This window comes from Corythoichthys intestinalis, chromosome 2 (genome assembly GCF_030265065.1).
Source record: "Corythoichthys intestinalis isolate RoL2023-P3 chromosome 2, ASM3026506v1, whole genome shotgun sequence".
In the NCBI taxonomy this organism is placed as follows: Eukaryota; Metazoa; Chordata; class Actinopteri; order Syngnathiformes; family Syngnathidae; genus Corythoichthys; species Corythoichthys intestinalis.
Genome location: NC_080396.1, coordinates 45,811,178 through 45,827,797, shown reverse-complemented (window position 1 = coordinate 45,827,797; position 16,620 = coordinate 45,811,178). Strand labels below are relative to the sequence as shown.

The following is a 16,620-nucleotide window of genomic DNA, read 5'->3' as shown; positions in this document are numbered from 1 at the left end:
GTACTGTAAATGGACAGTACTAACTGTATATATACAGTACTGTATATTTCTCAACATGGTTACCATGCCCAAAGCACTTTACATTTGCACACATTTCACCCACACATTCACACACTAATGGTGCTGTTGCCATGCAAGGCGCTGCCAACCCATTGGGGGCAAATTAGGGTTCAGTGCCTTGCTCAAGAGCACTTCGACAGTGGGCAGATGCAGCCGGGAATTGAACTGCTGACCCTTCGGTGCAAGGACAACTCCAGCTACCAACAGCGCCACGGTATATTATCTAGTATATTGTGCATTCATATGTCTAGTAACAAAGATATGGCCAAAACCTTTTTAAACCCATTGTAGCATGAAGTTGTTGTAGATTTAGGAAACACTGTGTGCGTGTAGGTGTGCGTGCGCATGCTTGTGTGGGAATATGTGTTGAGATGGGGGGTATTTTAGTTACCTTCTGGGTCGAGGAGTCTGTCGATGCCCAAATGTTGCTCTGCCTTACTAAAAGCATGTTCCAATTTGTCAGTCGCTGACACCTTGGCCTCCACAGAACTCCAATCAAATAGTTCCGGTCTTGATGTGGAGTTGCGGGAAAGAAGAGGAGGATAACAGATATTGACATGGGAAAACAAGCACCCTTAGAGGTTTCTCATTTTAAAGCAGTCGCATGAAAATGAAGGAAAACCAATACCTGTGGCTGTGGATGAGAGCATTGAATGCCAGCCCATCATTCCAGCTACTGGAGAAGTTCACCACATTGACCTGAGGGCAGATAATGCACACAATTAAAAAGGAACTCACTTCATTAGTTTGATAACTTTGCTACAAAACAGTATGTGTATAGCAAAATGTCTTGCCGTGGTAAAATGCTCTAGTTTGAGAAGCAGATCTATCAAAGTCCTAGGCCCAGTAGCTTTGATTAAAATTTGGTTACACTTTATTTGAATGCTTCCTATGACAGTGTCATAAGACTGTCAAAATCATGACATGACACCTGCATTGAATATGAACAAACACTTTTGACAGACGTCATTAAGTGTCATTCAGTAAATTATATCACTTTTGGGTCTTTGGGTTAGAGTTAGGTGAAGTTTATTGAGTTACTTTGATGATCCTTCCTGGTTCATCTGTCATAAGAATTCATCAGAATTCAATCCCTAAGAATCCAAGTAATAGATGTCAGAAATTATCTTACGTATATCGATCATCGCATTTTCCATAAAACCAAGCATGAGCAATATCTCTGTAACTTCATATGATACCGACCTGCGGGTACTGGCTTGTGTTCTGACGAACCCAGCTCAGCAGAATCTTTTCACTGTTTGTCTGCTGTAGGCCAGCCATTACCTCCTTCATCACATCCTTTACCTGAAAAGGCAAAAAGATACAGTAATTAGAGGGTTTCTGTGGAGACAGTAGAAAGACTTACCAGCCAACTAATTTAGTAAACGCTGAAATTACTGAAACCTGCAATTTAACACATTTACCAAACACTTTGAAATGGAACAAATTGCCCCCCTGCCAAATTCAAAACAAGTGTATACATAAACATATATTTTGAACAGGAGGGCTTTTTTAAAAAAATAATAAATAAACAGCGAAACCCTAACTGGAGGTGAGATCACGAGAGACCATAATCAAAGACGCCATGATTTTAATGAGATATTATCGCGTACTTACCTTGTTTAATCCAAAAACTCCATGTAGCATGTATCGCCGAGTGTCAAGACACAGCTGTGAATGGCCACAGCCGGAATTTGGGGGGATTTTATGGGTGAAACATGGTAATATAACAACGGTCGTGATGCAGAAATCGCAGACAACAAGGAGTGGTCGAGATTTTCTTTTTCATGTATTTACCCTTTTAAACGTTATTTTTCAATTTTTCTTTGTTTGGATGGATTATTTATTATCTAACATATCGGGAAAATGCGACAGTAACAAAACATAAATAAAAATTAAGTGATAGTTAGGAGGTAGATATCTGTAACTTGTTTACAGACGCCAATTTTTTCATTGTGACGTAATTTGTTTAAAAGTTTAAAATATGCGAGTGAATAATTTTTTTTTAAGTCGTTTTTTTTTTTTTTTTTTAACTAAATATTAGACATCAATTAATGATTCTAAGCTAAAAATGACAGACATTTCGAATGATAGATATAATTAATTATTTTTATGGCTAGGTTGAAACAAAAGCGTTTGCGCGACATCTGTAAACGGGGGTTTCCAGAGTGAAATAGACAAATTAAAAATAGTTCGGGGGATTAATGTGCTATGAATCTGCTATGGCAGCATATAGACATATTGCTCTATCAAACACAACAGTTGTTTTGGCTTAAAATACAGCAGTTTATTTTAAAGAGGGGTGCAAGAGCAGAAACTGCTATTTAAGTCTTGTCTGTGTTTTCCGCCATATATATTTTGTAATATTTTACAAAATGAACCACATATTAGTGTGTTTCAAGAATAGAACAAAACAAAAAAATATATAAATAACTAATTTTTGGACGACAAGATGCACTTGACTATAAACCAAACCTATTATATTTGAGATGCAAAGTACTGTAAGTACTTTTTGTGGTTACCCTTTACCTAAGCAGGTGCCACTGTTATATCATTTTTCAGATTTTTTAGATCATTTTTTCAGATCAAAGTCTGTTCCCTTTCAGTCCAATTGTTTGCTAATATTTGATGTATAAATAAATAAGTATAAACATAAAAGATATAAACATAAATGAAACATAAATTATGATTAGGTAGTTCTAACTTGGACTAAGAGAAGTAGGACATTTAGTGCTTGCAATGTCAACACGCTGGTAAATTTTGAAAGAAAAAAACATGTACACAATTATATTAACTGATGCTTGTAAGAAACATTTTGATTCCACATTTCAACAAAACATGGACTTGCTGATTATTTTTGTGTGATAACATATACACATAATAATTTAAATATATTGTTGAATTATTGTTGGAATGTTTCTGAACTGTTGGTATGGCTCTTGAAATTCTTGGTTTCTCATGTGGCCCCTTGGAAAAATTAATTGCCCACTCGTGATATAAGTCTTGAATCTGGAGTTGGATTAAATGGCGGGGGAGGATGCCAAACCTGGCAGGCCCAAGAGCTAAATAGTAAGGCTGCAATGGGAGCGTTTGGCTGAGTTTCCAATTGAGCCTTTGGGGGAGTATTTGGTCACTCCATTGCAGAGACTAAGGATTGGTGTGCCTCATAAAACCCGCTTACTTATAGTTGTCACGGATCTTCATTACAATGGGAAAAAAAATAGTAGTTTTACATTAAATCAATATTTGCCAATGCTAATGATGGTAAAACATGTGGATTAAAAATTCATCATACTGCATGTGTTGTTTGACGGAAAAAAAAAACAAAACTATAAATGTTAGCACTATTCATCGGGGAAGTCCTGAGTAAAAACAAAAAACACAATAATAAGCTCTTTCTATACTTCATTGTATTTACTATAACATTATATTAGCAGTGTACATAAATTGTGCATCAACAGTATAAGTGTGAGTGTGGTGGGTTCATGCAAGTGACAGATTCGGGTCACATGTTCAAGGCCCAGGAGGAGGTGTTACATTTTTCCCTGGCCAGAAGTGTATTACTTTTACATATATTTCCTTCGGCTACTGTGTTTGTGCATTTACACTTACACTAATGGAGTGTTAAAAAACAAAAAGACAAATGCTATTACTAATTCAAAACCCTTACCCCTATGACCATCAACATCCACCCCCCACTGTCCGCTTGCCCATAGCACTCCAACTAAGTCTATTAATAGTTTGAAGCCAAGAGTCCCTCTCACACCCAAACACAATTAGATGCATACACACTTTGCTTGTCATTCGTCACTAAACAAGGTCTAGAAAGACAAAAAAACGAGAGCACACTCATTTGAGAGTAGGTCAATGTATGCATTTCCACTCTAATTAGAGGGGTGCTTCGAGGAAAAAAAAAAAAAGCTGTAGCGCATACACTGACACACTTAAACTGAACAGAGGGAGAGCAAATTTATTGACTATGAAGTGCATGCCAAAGCAACAGGTGGCACTGTAAACTCAGTCTGTCCCTCCAGGTTGTGCTGTAAGAGTGTGACAATATTTCGATACAGCGATATATCGCGATATTTTGCAACCTGATCGGTTATCGATATGCTCCCGCCAAGTATCGATACTTTTATTTGACGTATTGGCTATACAATGGAGTATGGATGCTGTAAACTGCTCAATGTTTGTTGAGCAATTCCTTGGCGGTCAACTAGGGGCGATCAAGAGTGGCTGTGAAGGTAAAGTGTGCACAAATCGTCTAGAGAAGAAGAGAGGAAGCTCCAAGTGGGTTGAAAAAAATAAAAAAGCTTCGTGAGAACGGTGGAGGAAAAAGTGAGAAAGATATTTCTACAAATCACACATGTGGACATACTTTAGAGTTTACACCAACAAGAAAGGAAGTAAGGTGAACAAGGACTTTGCTGTATGCAAGAATTGTCCCACAAAAATAAGGTTCACTGGCAGCTGGTGATGAAGTGGACACCGGATTTATTCACTGCTTCGCTTTTATCACTTGAGGTAAGAAAGTTTTGCAATGTAATTGATTTTTTAATCTACATGTATTATTTTGAGGACATTTGGTGTTTAATGATATAAAATAAACCAGGACCCTAAACTGAATGAAAATGAATATCGAACAAGCCTACATGAATTTACTGATTTATTTAATATTATTTGAGAACCACTTTCCATCTAGTTTACTACACAAACTGTTTTTACTGCCATTTTGATACAATAAGCTATAAAAACGGTTTGAATAGCTTCCAAGATATATAAGGTGATGTGCATGATAATTAATGTAGTCTACATATTAAAAATAGCTAATTATTGCATTTTTAATTTCTATACATTCAATTCATATTTTTTTAATTCCCTCAATACTTTCAACACACAAAAAAAAAAAAAAAAAAAAAAAAAAATCAGGATTTCAACTCAAAAGCTATTAAGTAGCTAATATTTTTTGTTTTATTTTGTTGTTTTTAAGGTGAGGAAGAATGTGATTGACTGAGTCCGATATCTCAAATGCTGAAGCAGATGGTGGAAGTGCTCAAACCAATGCTTTTGGCAACAAAGGTCATATACGAAGAAAAGACCCACCAATTGTATTATTGCCCCACTCCAAGCTCAACTGCTGACTGACACCTACAGCACTGTTAATTTTTTTTAAAAGATTTAAAACTTTAAAGGAATTAAGGGTGCCATTCATCATGATCTCTCCAAGAGATATCAGTGGTTGTGGTTTGTTTCCTCTATATGTGCAGGTACACAATTTGCAGTAGATTTATATTTTACAGCAATGTTGCACAGAAAAGGTGTCACTGTTTAATAAATGACTTAATAAGTATTTTTCTATTTTGAAATATCTTTTTTCCCCCGTTTCAACAGTTGTGTAGTAGAATATCATGTATCAAATTTCTGACCAAAATATCGATAATCGCTGTATCCTGATATCGTGAGATAATCATTATCGTGAGCCTTGTATCGCGAATCGTATCGTGTCGTGAGGTGCCCTGAGGTTCCCCCTCCTATTGTGCTGTATACAGCTTGGCTACTAGTTGATTTGCTGACCTTGGTTAAGAGCTGAGGTAAACGCAACTCGTTGACAGGCTATCACAGAGCTCATAGTACAGTATAAAGATAAAAGCATTGACGCTTACATTCAAACCTTTACTGTTGGCAATGTTTTTTGGATAGTGGAAAAATAAGCAATCGCCAGATGAAATTATATTTAAAATCCAGAAACTCTATTATGTGAGACAGGTACGTCAGTCGGAGAAGTACCATAATTTTTGGACTATAAGGCGGACCCGACTATAAGCCACACCCAACAAATTTGACTCTAGTTGTTCATATTCAAACTGCACACTAAGCTTATAGCTGCACATGTCCATATTGTTATTAAGGGATATCTAAAGCAAACGACATTAGCCTGTAAAAATCCATAAATATGACTAGGGCTGTCCCAAACGACTAATTTCCTCCTGATTAGTCAGGTCGATTTTTTTGTTGAAACTTATTAGTTCACAAAAAACATTTTGGAACACCTAAATTCTTTTATTAATGTATGAATAAATAACATAAATATCAATAATAAATCACAAACAATGAGGTCAAATGCTGCTGGCATTAACTACTGCAAAAAAAAAAATGTAAACGGAAACACTGTGACCTCACTTTTTTAACAGGAGTCAAAGCAATTCTTACTCTTTTTGTGGTATGTCTATATTGTTCTAAATGTTAAAATGAATTAGAATGTCCCGGACAATCATTTTCAGAATACTTTGTGTGAGTTCAGATGCTCATTCTAGTGCGCATTCTGCATTTTTTGGGGAGGGGAAAAACTGTTCAATTTTTATTTTAATCTGAAAATAGATAAAGCAGAAGGCACACTGAAATATTACCACAATTATTTTGAATGAAAGGCACACATAGTCATAGTAACAAAAATTAAATATATAGTAAGCAGGCCTGTCGAGATCTACAGCTTTCAGGAGCACCGGCAGAGTAGATTAAAAACATGAAGTACGTATGGAAAAAACTTAATGATGCAAGTTGAGAAGACGCACATAAAGGCAACTTTGATTAAAAAAAAAAATCATTAGAAAGTTGTATGGCCTTACAATCCGCCAGTGTTTTTCAAGGATACTTTCGAGTATATCGACACACGACGAGTCTAATCAAATGATGTGCAGTAGACGTGCTGGGGTCCACATTGTCGCAGACAGCGAGGTCGCTGATAGCTAGAAATCCAAGCAGTTCTTGAACGCAACACGAGCACTACCTCGCTCATCTGCACACAACCGAGAACTTTCTACCTACTCTTTCCTTCCCTCCTACTGCCCCTACGCCCGATTTCTCGCGGCACACCTGACGATCTCTCAGGGCACACTAGTGTTGAAAAACACTGAGCTAGCTTGTTGTTTCTCGTTGTGTTCCAAAATTACACTTGGGTGACGGCGCTTCAAGTGTTCGTTCATAGCCCACGTGCTACGTGCGTGTATGCGAGCTCAGCTTAGCAAGAGTACGCACAGTGGCACCCTCCATATTTTCCGTGAAATAATTCCAGGCCCTGGCCATTCTGGTCCGCTTTTTTTCACAGCTTGCATCGCGAGCGCCCACCATTCTAAACTTTATCCGCATGTAATTTTTTTGAAACCCGTCATTACCCGTCGACGGTATATTTTGCCTGTCGACGTATTTACGTCATCGATGACGTCAACAACGTCGACTAGTCGGAACAGCTCTAAATATGATACACTGGAATATACACCACAGTGTTCAGAGGGGTAAAAAAAACCTGTTTATAGTCCCAAAATAACAGGAATCAAGTCTTAAATTTGATTTGGCTTTATTATTTTCATATACCATGCAGCTGTATATTTTTTTGAATATTGAATATATACACCTGTAACAGCCCTCTTATTGCTAATTGCTAATCAACATCATGTTTTTCCAGATTTAACTAAATAAGAAAATCACAGATATTGCAATTTGTAGCAAAAATATTGAGGTATGAATTTTAGGACGCAACCCTCATGAGAATAAGCAGCTCGGAAAATGAATGAATGTATGAATTTTAGGCTAAATCACAATATTTAATGGTAACACAGTAAATGCCTATTTCTACCTAAGGAACAACACTAAAAAAAAAATTGCATTTTTTAGATGTCCCTCAATCATGTACTCACTAATGGTTTGATATATGAGTTTTTGCATTGTGCTACAGTACATGAGGGAAGACTAACAGTTTCATTCATCAAAATAGGCGAAAACTGAACAAACGAAACAGCTTTAGAAAATGCTCAACCGCCACCCTACAAGCTAATCCACATACTGTACGTATTATGGCTATAATTGAACAAAAGAAACAGCTTTAGAAAATGCTCAACCGCCACCCAACCAGCTCATACACATACATATTATGATTCAAGTACAATGACACCTTGATTTGACAAGTGCTCCTCGTTGTGTTGCATGATGTGCAATATATATATATATATATATATTATCTTTATTCCGGAATCTCACAGTGGGTCCATAGCACACACACACCAACAAAGAAAAAAAAAAAAAAAAAAGAATACCGTACATACGGAGACATAATAATAAAGTGACTTGAAAGGAAAAAAAAAAAACAACAACAACAAGGAAGCACTGGCAATCAGTGCACAACAAACAGGCTTTTGTTCCAATGGCACCACAGGCTCGAACTAAATCTAAAGCTCATTGTAGGGTCTGTTAAATTCATTATAATATTATTTCAATGTATTGCTACTTTTTGCTTTTAGTTGCTGAACATGTCCAGAAGAAATGGCATACTGCCATTTCAGTTGATTTGAAGTTGGAAAATTGATTTGCTATACGAGTAAATTGAGTTATGAGCTTTGTCACAGAACAAATTAAAGTTAAATAAAACAAGCTACAAGTGTAGTATTAATAAAATACTGCTGACGCAAAATAGGAAGGATTATCAACGGTGGACGACTCATGTTAATCTACTCAATACTGTATATCAATTATCATTTACAAATGAGGCATCAAAAAAATCTTAAACACACACCTGCCAATGGAGAATGATGCTCCAGATGAGGCCAAGAATGAGTTTGTGATTGCCATCAACAATGTCCGTCGCGCCAATGTTCACCAACTCAACCTACATGAAGATGACGGGACATAAACTGCAGCACAAACTTTAACGGCAATTCACACGGATTTTATCACTTTAGGACAATTTTGCCAGTCTACCACGATGTAGTGTTTTCACTTAGCAATCATATTCATTTGTAAGATCCAGCAAACAAAATGCAATATCTACTACAGAAGCAAAGGTATAAGAATTACATTTTTTTAAAACGTTCCCTATTCAGCTGCTTAAACATGGAGAATGGTAAATGTCAGTGTCTTTAAAAGTTAAAACATTTTGGACACTTACATTGTTCTTCTGCAGGATTTGGAGAGCTCGGTTGACATTGTTGAGCGAGTGGACGCGTGAGGTGCCCTTTTCCAGCCTCACCTTCAAACACACATGCACAGGATTTTAGTCACACATGCAGTTAACACACACAAGTAGAGTTGTCCGATATTATCGGGTAGCCGATAACATTGGCCGATAAAAGCATTTTGAAATCAGATCGGAAAATATTGATATCAGATTTTTACTATCGGTTTTGGGCCAGCATGCGTATGGCAGTGCTGTCATGCCCACTTTTGGCCTGCCTGTGTTTCTGGGGGTTTTTCATCCCCTGCTGGCACTTACAGTGCCTTGCAAAAGTATTCGGCCCCCTTGAACCTTGCAACCTTTCGCCACATTTCAGGCTTCAAACATAAAGATATAAAATTTTAATTTTTTGTCAAGAATCAACAACAAGTGGGACACAGTCGTGAAGTGGAACAAAATTTATTGGATAATTTAAACTTTTTTAACAAATAAAAAACTGAAAAGTGGGGCGTGCAATATTATTCGGCCCCCTTGCGTTAATACTTTGTAGCGCCACCTTTTGCACCAATTACAGCTGCAAGTCGCTTGGGGTATGTTTCTATCAGTTTTGCACATCGAGAGACTGACATTCTTGCCCATTCTTCCTTGCAAAACAGCTCGAGCTCAGTGAGGTTGGATGGAGAGTGTTTGTGAACAGCAGTCTTCAGCTCTTTCCACAGATTCTCGATTGGATTCAGGTCTGGACTTTGACTTGGCCATTCTAACACCTGGATACATTTATTTTTGAACCATTCCATTGTAGATTTGGCTTTATGTTTTGGATCATTGTCCTGTTGGAAGATAAATCTCCGTCCCAGTCTCAGGTCTTGTGCAGATACCAACAGGTTTTCTTCCAGAATGTTCCTGTATTTGGCTGCATCCATCTTCCCGTCAATTTTAACCATCTTCCCAGTCCCTGCTGAAGAAAAGCAGGCCCAAACCATGATGCTGCCACCACCATGTTTGACAGTGGGGATGGTGTGTTCAGGGTGATGAGCTGTGTTGCTTTTACGCCAAACATATCGTTTTGCATTGTGGCCAAAAAGTTCAATTTTGGTTTCATCTGACCAGAGCACCTTCTTCCACATGTTTGGTGTGTCTCCCAGGTGGCTTGTGGCAAACTTTAAACGAGACTTTTTATGGATATCTTTGAGAAATGGCTTTCTTCTTGCCACTCTTCCATAATGGCTTTCTTCTTGCCACTCTTCCATAAAGGCCAGATTTGTGCAGTGTACGACTGATTGTTGTCCTATGGACAGACTCTCCCACCTCAGCTGTAGATCTCTGCAGTTCATCCAGAGTGATCATGGGCCTCTTGGCTGCATCTCTGATCAGTTTTCTCCTTGTTTGAGAAGAAAGTCTGGGAGGACGGCCGGGTCTTGGTAGATTTGCAGTGGTCTGATGCTCCTTCCATTTCAATATGATGGCTTGCACAGTGCTCCTTGAGATGTTTAAAGCTTGGGAAATCTTTTTGTATTCAAATCCGGCTTTAAACTTCTCCACAACAGTATCTCGGACCTGCCTGGTGTGTTCCTTGGTTTTCATAATGCTCTCTGCACTTCAAACAGAACCCTGAGACTATCACAGAGCAGGTGCATTTATACGGAGACTTGATTACACACAGGTGGATTCTACTTATCATCATCGGTCATTTAGGACAACATTGGATCATTCAGAGATCCTCACTGAACTTCTGGAGTGAGTTTGCTGCACTGAAAGTAAAGGGGCCGAATAATATTGCATGCCCCACTTTTCAGTTTTTTATTTGTTAAAAAAGTTTAAATTATCCAATAAATGTTGTTCCACTTCACGATTGTGTCCCACTTGTTGTTGATTCTTGACAAAAAAATTAAATTTCATATCTTTATGTTTGAAGCCTGAAATGTGGCGAAAGGTTGCAAGATTCAAGGGGGCCGAATACTTTTGCAAGGCACTGTAGGTGTAATTTAGGTTCCAGCGCTTTCTGCTGACGTAATCATACGTATGTCGACGTGAGCTCATTGCAAATAGAGAGAGCTAAATGGATGCATTAACATCTGCAACCAATGTATAGTAGCAAATCTTGCCATCTTAACACGTTGTTTGTGTCTTACACAAGCATCACTTGAAAGTTTTATTCTTTTTTTATTTTTATTATTTTCTTTTAACCTGTTCTGTTCAGCTGCTTAGACACAGAGAACAGGAATCTGAGTGTACTTATGGTCTGAACAGCTTTAATATACCAAATGGGAGTTTCATATCCTCCCATTGTAGTTGTTCATTACATTTTATTTATTAGTAGAAAGCAGCGAGCAGGAAGGAGCTATGCAGGGACAGAGAGGGAAGGAAGCAGATAGAAGAGGAGAAGAACAACAACAACCAGAAATACATTTCAGGCCTGTTCTACCTTTGAACATAGTGGTGCTATCGTTAGTTAATTATATTTACCCGTGGACACTGTGTGGGGTCTGAAAACCGAGGAGAAAGGAGGGAAGGTGAGCCAAAAGGAGAAATTATTAGACGGGGTGGTGCGTATATAAATCAGCAATGTGAGGTTTGGAACCCAGTATGATGTGAATCACATGTAAGTGTGGATATGTTGCCATCCTATTCTATGTTCCCTGGTCGCTAATCCTGGCAGCGACAATCTCTCTACTTGAATGTGTCTAGTTGCACCACAGTCATGCGTGAGCCCACTCAGACGTGTGATAATCCTGCAGAAAAGTGGAAATGCTGCGCGGGATCCGAACCCAGGGCTCCAGCACCGCCCCATCCATTGGGGGGGGGGTGAGTGAACAAGGCCCATCCCTCTTCCCGCAGCTCCGGCAAAGGTGCCACCACCATCTCCGTGGGACCCAGGGTGGACCCCCGGACCATCTGGGCCCCCATTAACGGACCTCAAGGAAGGGATGTGGGGACGCACCACCAGCCCCTACCACCAACCGCCCACCTGGACTTCCAGCCACCGCCGTGCACCCCAACCAACGCAGCACACTGCGGGATCCTCATGGCCCACCACGCCCAGGGCAGGGTAGGATCCCAACCCAGAGGGGACGACACCCTGCTGACCCAACGGCACCCAACCGGTGATCCGCGCCACGGTACAAGGAGGATGCCCGGCTCGAATAAAGAGAGGAAGGCGGAAGCAGGAGAACACGGACCGGCCACAGCGCAAACAACCAGCACCGTGATGGCATTGTGTGGGGAGAGTAGTACATTGTATGCATTAAAATAGGTTGAGAGGGCAGTGACACCACCACGGGGAAGTTCTTCCCTGCCACAAATCCTACCGCGTTTCGTCGTAGCTTCCCCGTGGAGTATAATGTATAGGGTGAGTTAAAAGAGGTGGCGGGGCCTGCGGCGGGGAAGACACTGTCACGTTACCCCCGCATACAACACGGCCGACCCATATCCTCGGTGTATGATGAAGGTGGAACTGGCCCAGGACTGTATTGGCCTTATTCAGTCTCTCCCCAAAGACCTGAATAAATGTGGAGGTGCCCAAAGTGAAAGATATTTACAGTGCAATGTGAAGAGTGTGTGAGTTAAGAGGCAGGCTCCTGCGGGCAGGGCAAAGCCCGCAAGTACTGCCAGCCATAAGGCGAAAGAGGCACCAGGGCCCCGACCACACCCAGCAACCCCCCCCCCCCCCCCCCCCCACGGCACACCAAACAGGCGCTGCACCATACGCCGGCGGCCTCGGGACAACCACCCCGCAGCAGTGGATGACCATCCCCATCCCAGATCCCACGGACCACGGGAGGGCCCACCGACAACCCAAAAACAAGGAAGCCTGTAGAGACGGTGGCATGCCCAGGGGACAGAGGCACAACCCAAGTTCAAATTGACATGCGGTGTACATTTTGCTTTATTTGGTAACTTTATTATATATTATTGAGACTATGTTTTGTTGTTTTCAGTTTTACAAAAAAGTATTAGTGCTCTTGTTAAGAGAAAGATGACCAAAGTAAAGCCAATTGAACTTTACTTCAGCATCTGACTTCTGAGCCTGATTTTGATTTCAATATCTGTCGATTTGTGTACCCACATGGACACTGAGGACGGAATAAGTGCCTAACTTACCTATTTTTCACAGAATGTTTATTTGAAAAACCTTGAAGTTGTTACACTTATCATTAGTAAAGCATCCAGTTTTAGCCATATGTTAAGTCCACGACCGCATATGTGGGTATCGGATTTTTGGAGTTGGACAATATCGAGATATCGGTTAAAAAATAATTATCACACAACTTTACAAACAAGTATTGTAGTATTCTACGGGTGATGATTGTAGAATGTGAAATTGTACCTGCTCATTTCCTGCTAGACCCTGCAACAGTTCCAACAAGCGTCGTCCATCACACAGGTCTGAGAAAAGATCTTCCACAGGTGGTTTCCCTGTCTGGAACATACATGGAATGAATGACATATGAAATTCAACACTCTTACAAAATATTTTTTGCTTATTTATAGGGCTGGCAAATGATTCAAATTTTTAATCGAGCTAATCACGGCTTAAAAATTAATCGTAATTAATCGCAATTCAAACCATCTCTAAAATATGCCATATTTTTCTGTAAATTATTGTTGGGATGGAAGGATAAGATGGGTATATACATTCAACATACTGTACATAAGTACTGTATTTGTTTATTATAACAATAAATCCACAAGATGGCATTAACATTATTAACATTCTTTCTACGAAAGGGATCCACGGATAGAAAGACTTGTAATTCTTAAAGGATAAACGTGAGTTTGTATGTTGTGACTAAATATTGCCATCTAGTGTATTTGTTGAGCTTTCAGTAAATAATACTGTCGCGACTTAACTGTTCTGCCCAAATGCATGATGGGAAGTGGTTCAACCATGACTGTGTGTGGTGCCTGCAAATGCTATATCTTCTCTGCGTTGGGCACAATACATGGTGTTAAGAAAAGATCAACTCCTGGCATTCTTCCCTACGTCGCTTCCCACAATAGGTATAGTTATTGTGGGAGAGATGTTAAAGCTTTTGCCAATTATAAGCATGGCCCCAATGAATGCTTGTATCTGCTCCATTCATTTGACGCTGCCTCTTAGTTCTGTATACAAGTATAACGGCACCATTGTAGGCTGTTTGCGGCAATGCGTGAGTGGGACGTGCCGCGCATGCGTTAATTACGTTAAATATTTTACGTGATTAATTGAAAAAATTAATTACCGCCCGTTAACGCGATAAATTTGACAGCCCTACTTATTTAATGAACTCGCAGGGCGTGTATAGCTGGAAAACAGTAATGCGGAGCTGGAACGTATGTCAGCCGACAATAGGCTACAGATAGACTATACAGGTAACTGATAGCGAGTCAATCACAGAGAGGATATAGAGGTATTCACACTTTCACTGAGTGGGAATTGAATGCACTCTGCTTGCATTGAAGTCAGGGCCACTGAACCATCATTAACTTCCTGCAGGGACCACTACATTTAAACGAATTAGTAAAGAAGGGGTGTTTTTGCCATGGTGACCCCATCAATGGTGGATCAATGTTTTTTTGTTGGACCAGTGAAAATTCAAAAAAAAAAAAAAAAAAAAAAAGAACAACCTAACCTTAGGTATGATTGAAAAAAGATAACTGGATGATTTTGTGCTGTCTACGGCTGAGTAGAAACGTAAAATTTTGATTATTCATTTTCATGGATGTTTCCAGATAAATATCCCTGCCGCCACATAGTTTTTTAGTGCTAACTCTGGGAAATCATCCATTTCATCATTGCTTATTGCCACTATACTTCTCCTTGAGGATCTATGCTTAATGCTGATTATCCTAGTAGACTTTTACCCTTACAGCTTGGACTTGTAAGTCAATCACAGGACACATACAGTATTATTCACACCTATAATCTGGAAATATATAATATCTGATGATTAAAGCCTGCATAATTTCTACTGTGAGACTAAAATGAGGTACCTGGTGAATACACACAAAGAGCAGAGACTCAGCATTTCCTTCTGTGCAAAACACGCACTTCTTACATTTACTACTGAGCCACTAGGGCAGCAATTAGTCTTACTCAGTTACTTTCATCTTGACTGAGAGCATCTCTTGATCCAACTTATGAATGCCTATACTTTCACCAGATACCTGTAGATGTCTCCTGTGGAAATCTCCCACAGCCCCTGAACTCATCTCCTGGCATCTCCTCCATGCTCCAGTCACTACTGCTAAGCAGACTGTGACACATTCAACAGTGCTATCCAAGAAGAGCTAAACTAACGTGAGAAACCTTTGTCGAGTATGCACCATCTCCCCCCCCCCCCCCCCCCCTTTTTTTAGGGTACTAGGAGCATGCTTAACAAGTCAAGAATCAACCAGAAAAGAAAAATTGAGGGAAATGGGCAACATCACCTCAAAGCCTTCATTAATTGGGTCATTGTGAGGTGAAAAGGTGCTTTCTTTTCTATATACAAAGGAAAGAAGGCCACAGTTCAAATTAATTAAATGACTAACATCGCATAACAGCAAGCATTGCTGAAGTTTTTCTTAAAACTACTGTTTTTGAGAGATGGACAGAAATAACTCCTTTAAGCCATGTGTGTTTGTCAGGATGAAACTTTCTGTAAAAATGGGAATTCACGGGTGCAAGCCATTTTTATTATATATTGGTATTTTGTTTTCTTCCAAAAACTTTTGATCAAACCCGTGCAGACAATTTTGGGGACAGGTGCTCACATCCCAAGAAAGGTCAACCATCACCAATAATTGAGATCAACATTGGTGCCAGAGCATGTCCAATGGTGTTGGTCCAGTGTGGGTGGTGTCATCTGTTTTGTTGTTTTTTTTTTAATTATTTTATTTGTGGTACCCACGCATGTGTGGACACTTATTCAACATTAAGCATTAGGCAAAAGGGCATTTTCTCATACAGAGCAAAAGGGCTTTTCAACTAGGAGTGGGATCCTCTTAGTACCTCAAGATACGATACAATTTGCGATACAAAGCTCACGAGAACGATGATCTGACGATATGGCGATACAACGATTATCGATACATTGGTCAGGAAATCATTCTAGAATATTCTACAAACAACTAACAAACAAAAAAACAAGCTTCTGCTGTGAATTGGAATGAGTTCATCACTAGTAGACGTTCAAATCCGTTTGAAGTGGGATGGTGGCAGCGAATGAAAGAATGTTCAAATGGCCATCAGTGGCAGCCAATGCCAGGCAATGAAGTCATTTTGGGCCATTTAAGGTCATTTACCTGTTGATTTTCAGTTATATCCAGTTTATTTTGGGGTATTTTACGGGTCAATTCCTGTTTATTTTGAGTTACAGAACAGGAAATGACCTGGGAATCACCCAAATGAATAGGCAGTGACTCAAACTCAACAGGAAATGACCTGTAAATGCCCTGAAAATCGGACAGAATGACTGAATGCTCTGGTTTTGAATGAACGAACGTTCTCAGTCTAAATGGATTCGGCGTCGTGCAACGTCAATGCTGCCTTAGAGTTAACTGAGACACTATTATGGTGGAAGATTTTGGTAGCAACTTGTTGGTTCCTTTTTATTTATTTTTTTAGACATTGACACGTTTTTAAAACGATATCT

General features: G+C 39.6%; 1 protein-coding gene across 7 annotated transcripts in view; it reads right to left on the bottom strand.

Moving 5' to 3' along the window:
- dmd (dystrophin) overlaps positions 1 to 16,620 on the bottom strand; it is a 283,797-nt gene that overhangs the window by 203,720 nt on the left and 63,457 nt on the right. For all 7 annotated transcript variants that reach the window (XM_057829994.1, XM_057829988.1, XM_057829990.1 and 4 more), the window contains exons 3-8: positions 13,332 to 13,424; positions 8,999 to 9,079; positions 8,627 to 8,719; positions 1,264 to 1,365; positions 689 to 759; positions 452 to 570 (exon numbers count right to left, since the gene is read on the bottom strand). In XM_057829994.1, coding sequence (XP_057685977.1) covers positions 452 to 570; positions 689 to 759; positions 1,264 to 1,365; positions 8,627 to 8,719; positions 8,999 to 9,079; positions 13,332 to 13,424 — 559 coding nt within the window. The remainder of the gene's footprint in view (positions 1 to 451; positions 571 to 688; positions 760 to 1,263; positions 1,366 to 8,626; positions 8,720 to 8,998; positions 9,080 to 13,331; positions 13,425 to 16,620) is intronic.